Genomic DNA, 20,125 nt, shown 5'->3' with positions numbered 1-20,125 from the left:
AAAAAAATAAACGTACTAATCCTAAACTTCTAAATAGTAGTTTATGTAATTTCAAAATAATTTAATTTGAAAATAAAAAAATAATAAAAGTGAAATTAATCATATAAAAGTGAAATAAATCATATAAAATAAAAGGTAAATTCTGTAATTTTGTTTTCATTAAAGTTTCTCATTAATTTCAAGATTTAACAAACATTTTACAGGCCTTTTAAAATTCGCTGTCGTTTGTAGTTTGTACTAAATTGCAAATGTGTGCAATACCTGGGTCAATTGGGATGCCCCTGGGCAGAGTTGCAGGGTCAAATGATAGAGGTATCTGGCCACGGTGGTACATCTCTGTTCCCAGCCCCTGCAGGATCCTCTCATAGGCCAAAGACGCAGTGTGCTCACCCACCGTTAGTGGAGACTTAGTAGAGCTCGAGTCTCGAGGGGTGGGAGTGGCCTTTCTCTCCTGCTGCTGGGCCTTACTAGAGCCTAACACACAGAGGAACAATTTTTAAAACCTCATAAAACTCACACCAGCTACTGAATGCTATTGACTGGTAGATCATGATACCTTCATGTGCACGCTGTGAGGTTTCTCTGCTGGACAATGGAGAGGCTCTGTGAGAGGGTGGAGGATAGCCAGATCTTTTGTGATCTTCATAGCCCACTGGACTGTGGTGGGGTCTGCTGCTCTGCTCTCCACTCATCGCCAGTGGGGAGGCACGGGACAGAGAGCTGGGGGCGCTGACCACAGCGCTGGGTCGGGATTTGCTCCCCACCTCCTCATAGCGGGCCCTGTCAGACCCTCTGTGCTCAGTTCTGAGTTCTAGATGAGGGGCCAGTCCGGAGTAAGGTCGAGGAGAGCTGGCGATGATGGAGCGTACGTCATGCCGCTTGGATGAACCAATGGGCTCTTGTTTCAGAGGGGTGCCCTGTAGAAGACACACTGAGTGAGCCTTTGGTTCATTATAATTTTTTTACAGCTATCCGTATTTAAAGCCTTGGTTTAATTTCATTAGCTGCCAAAGGCGGTTTAATTTTTCGCCAACGTATCAAATTATCAATACCAAGATACCAAAGCCAAACATCCCGCATTAATCCAAACCTAATATGATATAAACATGGCAATGAAAGTGTCATACTTTCAAAATTTTTCCATATTTAAATTCATTTGTGAGATTTTCCACCACAACAAGCAAAAGAAAAAAGTCAGAATTATATGTCACCTGCGTGATTGAGCCCTCTTTGGGCTTGCCTATCACGACCCCCTCAGGAGGGATCAGGTGGATGGAGCGTCCTGCCTCTTTGACTGTGGGCACCATACTCTCATGAGAGCGTGGTTTAAGAGAATCAGAGGGATGACCAGGGCCACGGGGTGATGGAGAGCCCTCTCTTTTCATCTGTTTAACCTCCCGACGCTGACAGTCATCCCGTGGGATTCCTGAGAGAGAAAGAGAAGTAAGACAATGAACACCACAAGCTAAAGGTGGTCAGTCAAGGCTGTGGCCTGTGTTTCTGAGATCATGCTGACCTTGGGATATGGATCCACGGATGTGGTGTAAATGAGGACTATCACGCTCATGAGGCATTGCTCGACTGATCAAGCCTGCGGAAGAGAGAAAAGGCAGGTGAAGGAATGTAAACTGGAAAAACGAGAAACGGTGAAATTTCATATCTGTTTTTTTTTTTTTCTTTTTTTAAAAAAAGAGCGTCTTATGCTTACCTTCAGTGGCAGATAGCGACTCTCTGATGGGTGGCCCACGAGAAATGCCAACCTCCATCATCTCATAGGATCTCTTCATCCCAGCCATGTCCCCACGACCCTCTTCCTTAGAATTTGGACCCCCTGTGTGATCAAAAACTCACAAAAGTAAGAGACTAGTTCTGTCTTTATCGCTTATTCTTTATAAGTTGTGAGCATATTTGTGTACACTTACGGTCAAAGGAAAGGATGTGTGCACCGTCGCACTCATAGACTACACGCCCCTTGGAAGGAGTGTCTTCTCTGCTTCTCTCCCTGCTGGGGCTGTCCTCAGTGATTAGACGGGTTATTGTGCCCTTATACAAAACATCTGCAGGAGTGCCCTGAAAGAGATAAAAAAAAATGCTTTGTTTAAATTTGTCATAAAATCAATTTATTCACGTAAGATACTCCACATGATGGACATTTTGACATCTGTGTTTGCGTGTATTTGACTATTCAGGCGCAAGAAGATCTGATCGTGCGTGCGACGGTGAGAGAGTGCTTCTGTTGTGTGTCATTCAGCACGATTCCACCTACCCCGCCTTCAAGTTAATCGATAACGAATTATGATTGGATTGTATTTTTTTGCTATGACGAGCTTGGCTACCTTTGATTAGTCTAGGCTGAAATTTACCCGCATTTGGCGAGTTGGAGGGTGTTAATGTCAAGCCCTGATGAGGACACATGAATTTTATTTAAAAATTTCATTAATAAACACTGAAATATTTCATAAAAAGTGTCCAATTTTATTTCACAGTGACTTTAATGCCCACACGGGGGGACAACAATCAGCAGAAAAAAGGTTTCAGAGGCACAAAGTCTTTCAATAAAATATGAAAACTTTTCATCACTTTTACTTTACTTTTGACATGCAATGATGAACTGTTTACCATAAAATGAGGGAAATTAACTAAGATAGCAACTGTGGTCAATTTTAGTTTGATGATGACTTTAAATTTACACCATGTAATAAGTATAAATACTTGTTAAAATACTCTCTCTAATTATAATATGTACAGACAGCAGGTAAAAGACTAAAACGCACATAGAGACTTCCTCAAGTCTGGCCTGGTTTGACCCTTGCGTTGTGAGATCAGAGAATTCAAAGTAGCAAGCTCTTTGTGTCGCTGATATTTCATAATTAAATGTTTAGGTTATAATACTGAACAATGTATGTTAAAATGTGCTTAAAAAAAAAAAAGAGGCTGACAAATTTTCAAGTTTGTTGCAAGAAATCACAGCAGGACAAATTATTTTTAAAGGTTCTATCTTTGATTGGAGGTCTGGATAATGTTTCACCTTCATGCATACTAGTTACAATACCTTGTTTCATACAGCTGCATATAACTACCTCTATCAGGTAGACAATGGCTCCTTATCTCCCAATAAATCTGCCAATAACTCTTCCAAATGTCAGAGTTAAACAGAGCTTATCTCTGCACGCAGACTTGACCTCGAACTTGAACAACATTCTGATTTGTTTGAGCATGTATTGTGTGTCACAGAAGCTCAGTTGGCACACTGAGTGTGTGTGTTTGAGTGATCAGTAACATCAGGCTGCGATGAGACGTGTAGACACTAATAAAAGGGGAGAACAGGATTGGACGCTGTGTACCTGCTGTTAGGGCAACTGATTAACAGTTATGTCATAATATGTGGTATGGCTATGACGTAAACTGCCTGTTCATTTGTTTGTTGAAGAGCCATTTATCTGAGCTGAGTGCTCACTGTAATATGTGTAAAATTTCATTCAACTGGTTGTGAATACATTTTTGATCAGTCAATGAAAAGTTGCAGCAGCAAAAACAGATTTTGAAAAAAATTCATTTTCAGTGTCACTTCTCTTTCACTAAAAAAAGGACTGATCAATTAGTGTCGCACACCTGTAGGTCATAGATAGGTGTGTAGGAAAAAAGACTGGTATAGTCAAAATACGAAAAAACAAGAAAATCCCGCACACTATCAACTTGCAAAACAGTAAAAAAGTTCTTTATTAGCAACGTTTCGATCATATGAAGTTCTTTATTAGCAACGTTTCGATCGTATGATATGATCGAAACGTTGCTATAATAAAGAACTTTTTTACTGTTTTGCAAGTTGATAGTGTGTGGGATTTTCTTGTTTTTACTAAAAAAAGGACTAAAATGGCCTTTATAGGGAGGAAAGCTTCCTACCTGAGTGATCGAACCTCCTCTATATGATATGGGAGTTTCTTGGTGCACACGTGTGCCAGGGATGCCCTTTGTGATGCTGCCACCCTGAACAGCTGGCATGGGGCCTGTGAGAGAGAGTTAATACTGTTTTCAATCTATTCATGGTATTAGCCCTATTTCTGCATTTTAATCTCTTTGAATTAAGACTGAATTGATGATTTGTCCCAAACTCACCCCGCGATGCAGCACTGTCCTGTGTGGAGAGATTCTCAGCCTGAGAGGAGGCAGCGCTACGTGGAGACAACTGCTCTTGTTTAACCACTGGAAACCCTCCTGAGGAGACAGAAAGAGAAGTTGGATATGGAAAACGGATAGCTGACGTATGATCGCTCGCACTCACACTCACACTCACCCATTTTCCTCTGGTCCATCCAGGAGAGAGCCAAGGATCCTGGTGCTGGGATTTTCCCGTGGTCGGAGCCATGAGATGGGTTGTGCAATTGCACTGGAGTACCCTGCAATACAAAACAACAACAACACCAGCGTAATTTAATTATGCATGTACATATTAAAATGCCATATTAAAACACATGTACTTTGAATGTACTGTACATAATATTGATGATTGGTCCCAGCAATACCACATCAAAAGAACATTTGTTACTGTGAGTGCTGCTCTTACCTGCGTGATAGAGCCACCAGGTTTGGCAGAGGAGATGAGAGGAGGGGGTTCTGGGATATGTAGAGGCCGCACTGCAGCCATTCTCTCCTGTGGCTGTAGAGAGGGAGCCAATGCTGAAAGAGAGTGATTAAAACATTTATATATTAGGGATGTGTGCACGCAATGACTAATTTCATTAACATTTGAATGGAAATGTTCACTTAAGCAACGTTATCCATTATAGATGTATATATTTAAGTCAATTAGCAGCGCAGGACCAATAAGTTCAAACCTAATAGATAATAAACAGATTTCCTCAAATAAATGTTGGCAAAATTGAAAGAAAAGCTTGACGTGTACTGACAACTATACATTATTCAAGCGTATTCTCTTCATTAGGATGTTTATATAGCAACTGTTCAAGTATCAAGTAAGTTTCATCCATAATGTTTCTCCTTTAATCCAATATAAAATTTCATACCATATTGTCCCTCATAACCAGTAGTATAACAAGTCTATAAGCAAGCTTAATTGTTATAAACTAGTTTGATATGACATAGGCTTTCAAAATACTCTCTTCACCTTGCTCATCTTCCGATTGGACATTTCTCTGAACCACAGATTTCAAAATAATATATTAATTTTAAAATGTAACATTAGCATGATGGTAAATTAAATGTAGCCTTTGTAAAAAAAAAAATATAGCAAAACATTAAATGTTGATTTTTTTATTAATATATTTTAATTAATATTATGTTATCTGATATAAATAAATAAATCAATCAATCATATTTTTTGGACTTTAGACAGGGCAGTATTGTCTTACAGGGATTGTAGTGTAGCAGCTGTTCGTGGCTGAATTTGGCCATGTCTCTTGGCGAGAGCTGGTACGGTGACATCACTGGCCGGCCTAGACCTACAGCCCGAATGTCATCAGCCCCGGGAATCTTTTTACCGTCCGCAAGAGGAGAGAACGCCCTGGATTTATCTGCACACATGGACAAAAACGTACAAAGATGACTGTCAAATGGATGATTACTGGATAGCAGTCTATGTCACTCTTTTTTGGCGAAGGTGAAAATGACAAAGCTCAAATCATCACAACCCCTGCAACAAAAGCAGCAATCTCCAGTGTGAAAACACACGGACAGCAGTTATTCAGTTATTCCACTCATCATAAGGCTCATCAACACTGTAAGCTGGAATCTGCAAGCGTAGCGGCATGCAAACACATCTGCGAATCATTCACACTCCCAGAAATCAACACGCTTGATTAGAGTCTGATCTAACAGTATGTGAGTATGCGCGTGTGGTGTGTAAACCTACGTAATCCATGTAGCAGAGCCTGAAGCCATCTCTCGTTCCACTCCAGCTCTGCAGGGACAGACACACTGCAGCTCATCACATGGCCATGACCCAAGACTCTCTTTCTCTCCAAGTACTCAAAAGGAGCAGTTTTGTGACTTAATTTAGTGCTGAGTGGCCACATTAAATAACACCACAAAAATGTTTGCTTAATGAAATGAAATTTCCCCGTTGAGGACTCCTATTCATGGCATGTAGTGATACTGAGATTAAGAGATCCCACCCTTTCCAGAAAAAGTTGACTTTCTCTCCCTGTCCTCATCCATTTAATTTCTTTTTAAAGGGCTTGTCTTTCATTCAGTGTTTAATCACCGACATGAAACTTTGAAAAAACAGGCTTACAATGACATATCCTGTTATGGTGGATACTAAAAATCTACACCAATTTATCTGCATTCTTCATTTAATTTAAATAAAGAATATACAGAAGAGTTTAAGAAAAGGATAAAGCGCAGACAGTCTGAAATTACTGCAAAATAAAAGGTTTATTTTGCAAAAATGACCTGCTGACTGTACATTTTTAAATAACAGTAATAGAACATGAAATATTGACTTGGGTTGAAACTTTTTTTTTTCTTTAAAAGAGGCCACAGAGTGATACAAGAGACATACAAACTAGCACAGCTATGGAAATCATACACTTTAGTGGTCATTATACAAAAACATATTTGACAGCAGAATGCTGCAACTGACCTTTCAGACTGAAGTTTGCCAAAGAGCAGTGCAATAAATATGAAATAATTCCTGATATTATAAAAAAAATAAGAATCACTTCTCTCAGCTCATACCATATTGCGCATCCCTAATTTGTGTTCAGAGAGTAAAGACTAGCATTGTTATTATGGGTTTAAACATTTTAAAAATATTTTGGTTTTAAATTTCAGCTTAGTTTCAATGGTTTAGTTTAAATGGTTTAGATCTTAAGCAAATTCCTTATTTATGCATTTACAAGATTTTATTGAAACTAAACAAGATTTCTATGTATAGGTGTGGTCATTTTGCAGGAAAAAAAGATGGTCTATAGTCAATAGTGTAGTGATGTATGAAGCACAGTTCACACTTTTAAAGGTCCCATTTTTCGTGGTTTTTTGAAGCTTTGATTGTGTTTATAGTGTGCAATATAACATGTGTTCATGTTTCGCGTGTAAAAAAAACAGTATTTTTCACATAATTTACTTATCTGTATACCGCTGTTTCCACTGTCATAAAAACGAGCTGATGACTTCCTTGTTCTATGAAGTCCCTCCTTCAGAAATGCGTAACGAGTTCTGATTGTGCCAGCGGTTCCTGTGTTGTGATTCGACAGCAGCTTAGCGAACCTTGCCCGGAAAGGTCACGCCTCTTACCATAACGTGGAGATGCATGCGCTCAGTGTTATTGTAAACATGTCTTTAATTTTACCCTATCAATTTGAGCCAGAATCAGACCCGGTGATTGGACTGCGGGATGAAAATAACAGCGTTTCGACGACATGGCGACAAACACACTCTACAAACGCAACTCTTGTGTATTCCTGTGGGCGGAGGTTAGTCAAAAAACTGTTTTAGTGACGTCATTAAAGGAAGTAGAGGGATGTAGTCCAAACTGGCCGTTCGATGTAGGCGACTTCTGTTAAATAAAATATCTCGCTTGGCATTGAACTTTGAGCTTTAAAATTTTACAGATTTTATTTATACTCCAACAACAACATTACACACTAACTAAAGTTTGAAACATGGGATCACGAAGAACGGGACCTTTAAACCAAGCATCGTTCTTATGGTTAAGGCGGCAATACCAGGTGACCAACTTGAACTGGATGCAAAATCTGCACAGAGAAATCTTTTGCTCTGATGTGAAATTCCACATAGCATGGATTCCTTTTGAAATGACTGGATTTTGAGAATATTTGCCAAACAATGTTAAATGTGCATATCAACATGTTACTAAGGCAGCATTGATTTCGGATCTGCACGTGTCAGGTAAAAATGTGAACTGCTGTTGGTGGTTGCTCACTACCTGTCTTACTAGGTGGTTGGTTCTTGAGTGAATACACCATCTTTTTTTTTTTTTACTATATTTACAACCAACACTTCACATCACTCAAAAATACAACAACCCTCGCTCACATGTGCACAGACACACACACATCAGAACTTGCTTAACTTGTGGGGTAGACACAACTGAGGAAAACAATGGTGGTTAAGAAAGCTGAGGAGGGAAGCTGACTGAAGAAACGGATGAAAGGATAATGTGGGATAAGGAACAGAGAGCAGCTTACCCTCTCTCTCTCTGTCAGAGACACCAGGGCTGCGAGTCCTGACCCGTGGGCTGCTGGAGTCCCCGCCCCCTGGATAATGCTGAGATTTGGTTGGCTGTGGCTGCTGCTGTTTGGCCTCTTGGGAGGATTCATGTGCCATGGTAATCTGCTGCTGGTACAATGCAAGAGCATGGGGCATAGCCTGCTGCTTCCCTAGTAACCCAGGCCGGTTATCGCGTCCTGCTACCGACACCTCTGGCATCTACACACACAAACAGACACAAACTGCTTATTGTATGCTTCTTATAAACCATTACACATTACATGTGCATGGTCCTATTCTACTTAAAAGTGCCACATCATGAAAAACACAATTAACAGGAAGAGGAGTTGTCTGATGTCATTAAAAAAAACACCACGTTTGCAACATTATAACTATGAACAAAGCACATGAACATGACCGCTAGGTGTGTGCAATAGTGACAAAAAATAATATCATCTCGATAGTTTCTGTGATTTTGTCTAAAAAAATAATTAGCTGTGTGCGTTTTTGCTCTGGCACCTTGATTAGTTTAGGCCAGTCGTGGATAGCTGACTCTCAAAGCTTTTCATTTTCTTAATTTTCTTTGGTGATCAGTTCACAGCAGTGACAGAAATTCAAATTTTCAAGGGGACAATATTTGCCCCCTTAAATTGACTTCCAGGGGTGTTTTTACCTTTTTCAGGTCAACACAGTAGGTGGCGGCAAGTCACTGTCTTAATGGGTGACTCATTGAGTCATTCATTCAACCGATTGATTCAAATGGCTGATCAATTCAGGAATGAAGCAGGTGATTGTTATTATAAATGGGTGATTGAATCATTAACTCACCCAATTAAAAAACAGTGGATTGATTTAGTAACAAAACACCAATGTGTGTTGCTCAGAGATGTGGCATGATTCTGCTGTGGCTTTGTTTGGAACTATTTTCGTTGGCGAAATGGAGCAAAACAGAAAATATTGCATCTAAAATGTAACTCACAATATTAACTTGTATATTGAACTATAAAGTCAATATCGCATTTGCAATTGTGGGTTAGGGTTAGCTAACCCTAACCAAACAAATATTTGCTACTGAGATATTGCTTAACTACATAATATGATAAAATTACAAGACAAAAACTCATACAGGGGCATTTATGGTCCATACTAACTGAATTATAATAGGCTACATCACACAGCAAAAGTGTTCACTATCAAGGTATGATTTTGTTTTTGCAAACATACTTGATAATGTCAGTTCGCACTCAAGGGAAATATGTCCCTTAAAAAAAAAAAACAAAAAAAAAAAACAGACTAATAAAGAAGAGAGGGAAATTACAAGCTCCTCTTAAAACAGCGCATATCATTTTCCACATGTCTCCTCTCGCCAGAGCTCAGTCCGTTCAGCCGGCTGTTAGCTCATCACGAGTGTCTGAATAGCTAAGAGCAGAGGTGGAAAACTAGCATCTCATGGGATTAAAAACAGCCTTAGTAACCATGGCAACATGGAGAGAAGATGCTAATCTGTGTAATGCTAATCTGGCCAGATATGGTAGTTGTTAACACAAAAACCTCATGAAATTCAAACCACAATTGACTGAACATGACAGCAGGATGTAAAGCAGATGAATATTGGCATACTCACTATGGGAGGTATGGCGGCCGCTCTCTGCTTGAGCTGTTTGAGGTCCAGCGGTTTCTGAACTGCAGAAGAGATCACTCCATCATGGGCGAAACTCAACAAACTCGGCCTAGGAGACGTCATTGTGTTGAGAGTGAGAAGAGCAGAGAAGTGTTATTGCTTAATATGGTCAGAGCCTCATTCTCTCTTATTTACTGTCTTCGTAAACAGCCCATTAATGCCAAAAAACCACAAACACACACACTTAATCATCATCATCCCACCACACATAAACAAATATAGACTTTCCACATGCAATCGTATGGAAATGTAAAATGCAAAATACACAAAAGACAGCCAGACAGACACACACACAATTCTCACTCTGTTATGTTTGGCAAGCTCACAGGGTAATGTTTCCCCTGACTCGGCCAACATATACAGTGTTTGCTGTCATGGAAAAAATAGAGTCCTGCAGGACAAATCAACAATCCCAGCCTTCTTAACCACAAAACACATCAGACCCCACCCAAGCAACCAATCAACCCTCATTGTCAAACACACACACACACACACACGCACACTCTCACCTGTTCTTCTCTGAGCTTTCAGTCTCCTCCACCTCATCGGCGCTGCATGTGGCGCTGGAGTCGCTGTCGTGAGTTCCGCTCTTTCCTCCGTGCTCTTTCTTCTTGACCTCTTTCTTGCCTTCCTCCACTTCCAGGACAGGAGGCTTCTTATCCTCTCCTGCCACCTCCTTACCACCCTCGCCTGGTTCGGTCTTCACTTCCTGCTTCACTCCTCCCTGCTCCCCTTCTCCCCTCTCCACTTTTGGCTTCTCATCCGGCCCTGTCTCCACAGCTGCCATGTCCTTGTCCATGGAGGATGAGGAGGAAGTGGTGTTGGGTGCAGTTTTGGGCCGCGCCGAGCCCTCTTCTTTGACCTTGCTGTCATCAGAGGAGCGTGGGGAAGGGAGGCTCTCGGTGTCTGAGCTGTTATTGGCTCCACCTGAAAAAAAAAGGTGATGGGAAGAATTGTAAGAGGGCAGGACATGGATGCCAGCTGATCTTTTGTGTGTGGTTTGCTTGGTAAAGCTGTTTTTATGGGTGATTAGTAGCACTTCTGACCGCTTGAAAATTACATTAAAACATTTATCCCATGACCTTAAATAAAGATCTAATTATGGGCTTGAGCCTTATCGGTAAAACACAATACTGTTCAAATGTTTAGTGTAGTAAGATTTGTTTTTATGTTTTATGTCTTAAGTCTTTTTGTGGAAATGATGAAAAGAACACCATTCATTTGAAATATAAATCTTTTGCACCATTATAAATGTCTTTACTGTCACTTCTGATCAATTTAATGCAACCTTGCTGAATAAAAAGTATTAATTTCTTTATGTGTGATTGTATACAATATTGATATTGTGTAGGATGGTAATGCCATTTCACTTTTTGGAGAAATAGCTGGATAAACCTTTAACACGTTAGCTAAGCTGTCAATTAACTTTTAATACAATTTTCTGACCGCTATGTTTAGGGTTTTGGTAATGACACTGAATAAACCTACACTCAGATCATGTTGTAAAATTGTAAAATGAATGACTGACTTCTGATCATCACTCTGCTGCCCTGGCAGAAGCGTGCTCTCCTCTCACTTCTCATTTCCATAATAACCAAACAAAGTTTTAAAAACACTTGATTGTTCTCAATAATGTTTTGCATGATGGAAATGACAGCAGTATTGGGACAGTGATTCTTGGAGATGAGATGTAATATATTTTATATTTTTATTTTTGGTACAATTTCAGTACAATAGGAAAAATCGTCACACTTTAGTTTAGGGTCCAATTCTCACTATTAGCTAACAAACTATAACTTTTGCCTCAATAAACTCCTAATTACTGCCTAGTAAGTAATAGTTAGTTCAGTTAGTTAGTAAATAATAGTTAGTAAGGTAGTTGTTCAGTTTAAGGATTGAGTAGGATTAGGGGATGTAGAATATGGTGTAGAATAAGGCATTAATATGTGCTACTAATAAACAGCCAATATCCTAGTAATATGCATGCTAATAAGACACTAGTTAATAATGAGAATTAGACCGTAAACTAAAGTGTTATTGGACAAAGTAACAAATCCACAATGCTAGGTATCTTTTCATTTATTTTGAACAGACAGTAGTGCAAATCACAATTTGATACACCTAGCGGCATTTAGTATCCTAGTTGGTACAGTACAGCCTCCTATAGTGTATTAAAGGGGTGGTTGATAAGCTATTTTTGAAGGCTTGATTGTGTTTATGGGGTGCACTGTCTGTAACGTGTTCATGCTTCACACATTTTTCACATATTTTACCTTTATTCTACACTACTGTTTCCCTTCTCATAAAAACGCTCTGTTGAGTTCCTGGTTCTTGCATGTGCTCCGGTGTATTGTAAACAATGGCATCACTACTGCCTTTTGAATTTGAATCCGAATCAGACCCAGAGAATATTGAAGAGGATCGAGCAGAATCTGTGCAAGCACGCCTCTTAAAGCATAATTTGTAAATACTACTGCTGTTTGTTAGCTTTTAATATATGGTTTTATCCTTAATAAAGCTTTAGTACAGCATAATACATGATTGCGTTGTAGCATTTTTGTAGAGTAACTTTAATTTCTAACAGTAACTATCAAGTGTTTGTCTATTAACAAAACGTAGTACTTAATACTCACGCACTATTTTTATAAAAAATAAACACTGAATTACTGGATATTAATCAGAAGACCACAGAAACAAAGCTTCATACACGCAAAAAAAAAAGAACTAAATCGTTCTAACAAATGATTACTCAAAGGGATTATTTGATTACAGACTGTGGATCTATAGTGATCGCTACTGATTATATAGAACCGTTAGTTTTGTCTTTATAGAACGAGTGTAGCCACATATCTGTCGCTAGAACTATGAGCCCATTATGAAGACTAATCATGCCTTTACTACAGTAAAGAACCATGTTTACACAAAACCATGTTTAGCGTGCCAGTAGCCAAATGAACATATGGGTAAACACAACATAAAAGCTTTAATCAAAGAATAATTCACAATGATCACAAAGTTCGCTGGTGGGATTAAAAAGATGTTTGTCGAATAAATTTGAATTAGCGATTGGGTAACTGGCTAGAGGAGCCAAACAGCGTTGCCCTTTGTTTACGTCTTTGCTACAACATAAAAATAACTATAGAAACTATTAACGGAACACACATCAACAAAGAATAAAACAAACTTACAGGTTGTGGTAACATGGTAACAACACTCTACTACAACAACTACTTCCTCTTCTCTAAAGTAGCCCAACATGGCCTCACCCCCTTTGCTGCGTGTATAATAAGGGTTTATGTAAATTTTAGGGTTAGTGATGTCACTAACCTGGGAAGAAGCTCAGTGTAGTCCCTACCAGCCATTTGTTGTAGTCCTTAAACAGAGAATTCTTTAAAAGAAAATATCTCCCTTTGCATTGAACTTTGAGTGTCGTAACTTTACAGACGTTGTTCATGCTCAAACAGCAACATCGCTTTGTTTTGCGCACAGCTGAGTATTGAACCTTTCAAAGTATTCTCCTTTTTGTCCATGAGTGCAGAAAGACGCATTCAATGCGTGCGCACTAACTAGTGGATTTTGTTTTCAAGCACTCAAGTCATTCGCGTATATTTAAATAATAAAAATAAAGTTAAAAAGTCCAAAATAGTGAAATTCTAACAAATGTACCATTTAACAATATGAAACAACTATCTTAAAAAAATGGAAAAAGTCATTAAACAGACACAATAAGAAGCAAAAGTTAATATAACATATCTTTTAAAACTGAATGATTGCTTTTAAAAACATTTTTAAAATCATCCAAGGACACAAAAGATCCGGAAGAATGACTCTTATCTAAATCTAACATGTCCTTTGTCAAATCAAAAAGTAAACATAACTAATAAATACACAGCAGGGGATTATGATAAGCCTCATTTTCCCACTGGCATAACTAACCCCAGCCGTTGAGTGTGCTCTCCCAGCTGGATGTAATTACACAATAACCATAACATAATAAGCACTTCCCTTGCTGGCTTTCTTTCACAAGCTCTGACCTGATAAATGTGGCTTTATGAGAGCTTACGAAAGCCATTTATCGGCAAGCCACACCTGATTGCCAAACACACAGCACAAACGTTCATTTTATAGCTGCCTGGTGGACTTGTGGAAGTACAGCTCCAAAACTACGTCCACAGCACGACACACACTTTGACACCCAGACAGTGATAACCACAGCTCTAGTCACTTCACAAAACTCAGCTCTCCTGGAAAAGCAATTTATGTTTGCGCAGAGTGTCGCCTCTTTCTCAGAACTTGACAAAAGTAGGTCAGGGGCGAGGTCATAGGTGAGTCTCAACCACGTGTCCCTGATATTCTGAGAAAAGCACTCTGCTGTTTGATTCGAGCTGCTGTGGGATTTCCTGGCAACCGCAAAACCTCAGAGGTGTTTGGTTTCATCCTGACTCGTTTCATAGCTATGTTTGATAACAATTACCAAACTGCTAATTTGTTTCTCAGATGTTAACATTGAGTTTCATTGCTTCCATTACACAGTCAGTGAGTAATGTGCAACAAATGACTGTGTTTGATTGGACATTAATCTTTTTAAAAGTTACTGCATGACGATGTGGCTGTGCGAGTCTCAAGTGTTTGTGTGTGTGTACGTACCCTCTCCATCCTCTTGAGCCTCTTCTTCATTGCCGCTGACTCCCGATCCCTCCATCTCCTCTTCCTCCGCAGCAGATGGAGCGCTGGCCTCCTCGTTCTGAAGAGCTTTACCTTTACGCCTGGCTTTACGCTCTCTCTCCTACAAAAAAACACAAGCACAAAACAAACATGAAACCAATACTACTGACAATTATAAATAATTAATCCGACGCTCTCTAAGAAACGTGTCTGTGAAAGGAACTGACCGATTTTATTTTATGCTGCTGCAGAATCTCATCCAGTTTCTGTCTCTTCTTGTAGTTGAAGTAGAAGTTCTTGCACTGGGAGACTGTTTTGGAGCCCACCATCTTGGCAATGGCGGACCAGTTTCGGCCATACTGGAGCAGACCTATGGAGTGAATGTAAGAGAAGGAACATTCTCACTTTACTAATACAAAAACAGGAAACAGAGCTATGAGTGATAGCGTTATCATCGTAGTCATTTCTATGCATGAGACACCGTGTCATCGTCAGCATGATGCACCTAAATCATTTCTCACTTTTATTAATGCATAGAACAGGAAATGAGGAACAGAAAAAAACAAATGAGACCTGGTAATCGACCAGTAAACAGTTTATACAGTATACAATGGATTTTAAACATGTCTTTGTTTAAAAGTTTCCTTTTTTTGTGATTTTGAATAAAACTGTGTAAAATAACTGGCAAATTTAGTAATTACACTACAGTTGTAGACTATGATCAGAAAGATTTTTTTTTCCAAGAAATTAATACTTTTATTATGCAAGGATGCATTAAACTGATCTAAAGTGACAGTAAAAGCATTTATAATGTTACAAAATCTTTATATAAAAAAAATATATTTCTTGTGTACCAAAGCAACATCATGTAATGATGCTGAAAATTCAGCTTTGTCATCACAGGAATAAATTTTGTTTTAAAATATATTCAAATAAAAAATGCAGCCTATTCAAATAAATGCAGCCTTGGTTATCATAAGAGACTTCTTTCAAAAACATAAAAAAAAAAAAAAAAAAAAAAAAAAAAAACACTGACCCCAAACTTTTGAACAGTAGTGTATGTGTAGGTCTCATATTTTTTCCCCTACCTGGTGTCCCACTAAGTTTCATTCACTCAAAATAGGGCAGAACCAAGGCTGTTACAGTTTATATAAGATTTATATTGCACACCAACTAACAGACCAAAATCTTTCAACATTAAACAAACAAGATCCCTGTGTGCCGGTTACAGAAGCCTCAAGTGTTCCCATCCACCCGCCCTTGCGTCGTCATTAAGAAAAACCTCAATAAAAGGTCAAAGATCATGTGCTGCCGCTTGCCGTCTCAAGAAGGAAAGTGGGGCAGCAGTCTGACATGAACTGTTCTCAATCATTTAACACCACACTAACGCTCAGCAGACATCAGCCAAGTCGTTGTGTGTTGGTTAGCTTCACATTAGGAACATATCTTGTCCAGTCTAAATAGTTGCTTTGATTTACATCGCTAGTGACCACAATAAAGCCCTGCTGCCCTCCACATCAAAGCTATAAGGCAGTCAACTGTGCTTGGACAGGGAGGGAGAGAAAATGAGATGAAGAGATAAAATAAAGAGTGTAAGTGCATTGAACTCAATAAAAAATGCCCTTGGTGACATACAAACAAGCAAAGCAAGAAATCATTTGAAGTCTGATTTGTTATCCTCACCATCTCTGATCCTTGTTTCTGTCACTGTTTATTCATCAAACTTCCAGTTGTTTGTAAGAAACGCACGCACATCCTAATCTATGTAACATGGCAAAAACCCACTGACACTGCAGTGCAAAGACTGCTTAAATAAAGCCTGCTTAGCAATTCTTACACACACAATCACCCAGAAGTACTTCTACATAGCAGGTCAAAAGTCAAGGAAACTCCATTATTGCCCAATCCAACAAATGGCAAAGTTGCAGTTAAATCCAGTGATAGCCCAATTAACTTCCTGAAATGCAGTTTTCATCCATCTTCGATTTCAAAACACTGCATTTTGTTTAATGCACAGTCAAATGTGAGAGTACTCCAATAAGATGACGCTGTCCAATCAGCTTTGGTAATTCAAGAGCATGTGCCAAAGCTGCATCCAATCAAAATCCTCAGCATTGGCCCACTGTGGATCGTCCAATCAGGGAGTTGCATAAAGAAAATATGCGGCCCACTGGTCCACTCTTCTCTATCGCTCCATCTGTCTTTTCATCTTCGCCCACATAATCTCCACAGAAATGAACAGCAGAGGTTCTTGGAGCTCCAGCACAGTATGAGGAAGAGCAAGAATTAGAGAGAAAAAGGGAGTGGTGTTTGGGAGGGAAATGAGCTCCCCATTCCTCCTCTGATAGTTGTGCTGTCGTTTCTCTGACTCTCTCTAAACGCAGCAGCTCTTCTCTTTTTCTCTCTCTCTCTCTCTCTCTCTCTCTCTCTCTTTCTCTCTCTCTGTCTATTTATCAAACTCACATGCTTTCTCTCGCCAACCCTCTCTCTCTTTCTGTCTCAAGGCCACAGTTTTTTTCCACTCCTCTTCACTGGCTGCCGCTTGGCTGGACTTTAACAGCAAAGTGAAGCTGAGATGCAGTGACTCCACCTCCCTAATGCCTGTCCTCACTCCCTCTCTCTCTCTCTCTCTCTCTCTCTCCCCTCCCTTCCTCCCTCCCTCCACAACCTCATCTGATCTCTTCTATCATTCTGTCTCTTCTATGCTCTCTAATGCATATTATCTGCGCCAAAACGCATCTACACTCAAACACTAAAGCAAACAGACAATAAAAGCAAGAGACTGTGGCCGAAATAGAGAGAAAGGGAGAGAGATGTGAGAGGTTTGATGTTGATATCATGAGAAAGCAGAGGGAAAGTAATTCCTCCTAACTGACCTGCTTTTCTTCTTCAATGTGACCTCTACACACAGTCCTTAACAACAGTGTGTGTGTGAGAGAGAGAGAAACAGGGAGGCTTGCCAAATCCTCTAATTCGTGCCAACCCACAATTCAGCCACTTCCTCTCTCTCTGCACTCCAACAACTGAATCTAACCACTCACTCAAAGCTACAGAAAGAAAGAAACTGAAAGACAGAAAGACAGAAAAAACAAAAGGCAGAGACAGAAATCAAGACACAGAGAAAGACATATATATATATATATATATATATATATATATATATATATATATATATATATATATATATATATATATATATATAGAGAGAGAGAGAGAGAGAGAGAGAGAAGTATCAAATGTTCAGACATGTTATAATTTGTTACACTGTTAATTTAAGTTTAAGTTATGTTATAATATCTGATAGCGTTATAATATTTTCTTCTATTATACAGATGTTTTTATTATTGTTTTATATATGCTTTGGCAATATTGTATTATTTACAGTCATGCCAATAAAGCAATTTTGAAATGAATTGAGAGAGACAAGAGAAGACGAGACGAGAAGAAAAACAAAGACAGCAAAACAGAATGAGAGACAGGCAGAAAGAAAACAGAAAGACAGATGGATAAAAAGACAAACCTAGCATAAGACAGACAGGAATAAACACAGAGAGACAGATAAACAAATAAAGAAAAACAGAAAAAATAGAGCCACGCAGACAAAAAAAGAAAAAACAGAAAAAAATAAAGACAGAAAGACAAAGTGAGTGAGTGAGAGAGAGAAAGAGACGAGAGAGACAGAAACAGAAAAAGAAATGAAGAATGACAGAAAATCAGACCGTTAGAAAAGTATACACACTGCAGCTAAATTCAGTTGTCACTTCTCGAGCTGAATCCTGTTCTGTTCACACTGACTTTAGTTACTTACAGGAGTGACAACTGGAGCGACTCATTCCTGTTGATTTAAATACAGCTGTTACTCTCAAAGCTGCAAGTTTTGTTTACGCACAAAAACACTAGTACAATGTCACACATTTACCAGCATTTACTAGAGCCAAGATGATGTTCATAACCATACACAGTACATACATCAGTCTGCAGCTAATGTCTCTAAAGAAAAGCATCTAAAAAAAAGACAGGATATAGCTCTGGGTTATATGTCACATAGGCCTCTATCCTGCCATGAAGTGCCCCCACAGCCACATACACACTCACTTCCCCTCATTTACTCAGAGACATGCACACAAACGAGGCCACCCTGCCTTTAAAAGGCCGTGCCAGTGCGCATTAGTCACAGAGCAGAGCTGCTCTCTCTCTCTGTGCAGGAATGTAGCGAGACAGCCAGGTGCCATTAACATATATTACTGTTGTTTCTCTCACTTTAAAAATGATCACAGATAAACACATTAGCATAGAGAGCTGTAAGCTGCTTTATAAAGGACAAACTGAGTATCTGGCTGGCATTAAAGAGTTAAGGGATGAGGGGTGGCATGATATTTGGAGACAGAGTTATAGTAAGACTAGAAGATAAAGCGGGTACACTGAGGTCAATGTGAGCAGCGCTCTGGTGGGTCTAGGCTTTACTTTGACTGTGCACTATGTGACTATGAGAGACACATGGAACCCATTTAAAATAAAAATGCAAAAAAAGTTGGGAAAAAATAATGAATGAATAAATAAATATAAATAAAGATATAAATTAATCTGTAAGTAAATAAAAATAGGGTTCTTACACCAAAATTATTCAAATATATAAAATAATATATACACACATACATAAATAAATGAATTTGTAATTAAATAAATTAGGGATGCACCAATGTGAAAAATTTGGCCGATACCAATAATTCTTTATATATAAATATTGGCCAATAAATCTAAATCTACATTTTTGAGAGCCTGATTACAAAAACAAAAAAAAAAAAAAAAGGTTTTCCTTGCAAATAAATAAAATAATGCCTAAATAATGCAAACAAGTCACTGGACAGTACTTGCGTATCAAGAATTAAAATGCATGTGCCATGGATAAATAAAATGGAACACCCTCCGCACGGACAACAATGAAATGATTTTAATTAACCGTTCGCAAAGACCCGCCCACTTTAGTTACTGTTGCTATGTCGCCACACATCATGTTCTCACACAGTGAAAAATACATCGCGGAACCGATCATCTCTTCCTACTAGTTCATTTATAGCATCAAATAAACATGAATGAACATCATAAGGAAATTAAGGAATATTGTTTTAATCGCGGAAAGATGTCAGTACACACCTTTTTTCAATTTCAAGTCCACCTATTTTAATCTGCTAACACCCCTGACTGCTTTGTCGGACAAAATGGTGGATTCGGCGTTATGATTGGTTAGATAGCCTGTCAATCAAACTCCTGGCGAAGGGTCAATTAAACCCAGCCGCTCATCTGTAAGGGCAGGTAAATGTGTTCAGCATTCTGCAACAAATATATTCCAGATTTTCAAGACTATTTTAAGTTGTAAAGTGAACAGAATATATATAAAATTTAGCGCATGGCTTCAACAGGCATGTATCATGATACTAAGTATGGCAGCTGGTCTCTGAGCCCTCCCCAGCTCTACAGCACCCCACAAATTTCCAATGTAAATCTGTGGTGAAAAATGGAACTGCAGCACACTCTCATAGAGAGCCACTGGGGCAGATTTCAGACTCCCTTGCATATTTTTATGTTACC

The 20,125-nt window shown here is 39.0% G+C and overlaps 1 protein-coding gene across 6 annotated transcripts in view; it reads right to left on the bottom strand.

The window, feature by feature from the left end:
- Nucleotides 1–20,125, bottom strand: part of ncor2 (nuclear receptor corepressor 2) — a 119,820-nt gene that overhangs the window by 15,525 nt on the left and 84,170 nt on the right. For 4 of the 6 annotated variants that reach the window (XM_048209406.1, XM_048209408.1, XM_048209410.1 and 1 more), the window contains 17 exons: nt 14,764–14,906; nt 14,519–14,657; nt 10,381–10,798; nt 9,815–9,920; nt 8,169–8,409; nt 5,870–5,917; nt 5,370–5,531; nt 4,565–4,677; nt 4,295–4,397; nt 4,117–4,215; nt 3,904–4,007; nt 1,923–2,070; nt 1,709–1,831; nt 1,517–1,591; nt 1,212–1,426; nt 557–917; nt 262–474 (listed from right to left, as the gene is read on the bottom strand). In XM_048209406.1, the coding sequence (XP_048065363.1) occupies nt 262–474; nt 557–917; nt 1,212–1,426; nt 1,517–1,591; nt 1,709–1,831; nt 1,923–2,070; nt 3,904–4,007; nt 4,117–4,215; nt 4,295–4,397; nt 4,565–4,677; nt 5,370–5,531; nt 5,870–5,917; nt 8,169–8,409; nt 9,815–9,920; nt 10,381–10,798; nt 14,519–14,657; nt 14,764–14,906 (2,811 nt within the window). The remainder of the gene's footprint in view (nt 1–261; nt 475–556; nt 918–1,211; nt 1,427–1,516; nt 1,592–1,708; nt 1,832–1,922; nt 2,071–3,903; nt 4,008–4,116; nt 4,216–4,294; nt 4,398–4,564; nt 4,678–5,369; nt 5,532–5,869; nt 5,918–8,168; nt 8,410–9,814; nt 9,921–10,380; nt 10,799–14,518; nt 14,658–14,763; nt 14,907–20,125) is intronic. The other 2 variants (XM_048209409.1, XM_048209412.1) reach the window with 1 other exon arrangement.

This window comes from Megalobrama amblycephala, linkage group LG12, assembly GCF_018812025.1.
Source record: "Megalobrama amblycephala isolate DHTTF-2021 linkage group LG12, ASM1881202v1, whole genome shotgun sequence".
Taxonomy (NCBI): domain Eukaryota; kingdom Metazoa; phylum Chordata; class Actinopteri; order Cypriniformes; family Xenocyprididae; genus Megalobrama; species Megalobrama amblycephala.
Note: the sequence above shows the minus strand (reverse complement) of the source record. Positions and strands in the feature narration are given on the sequence as shown.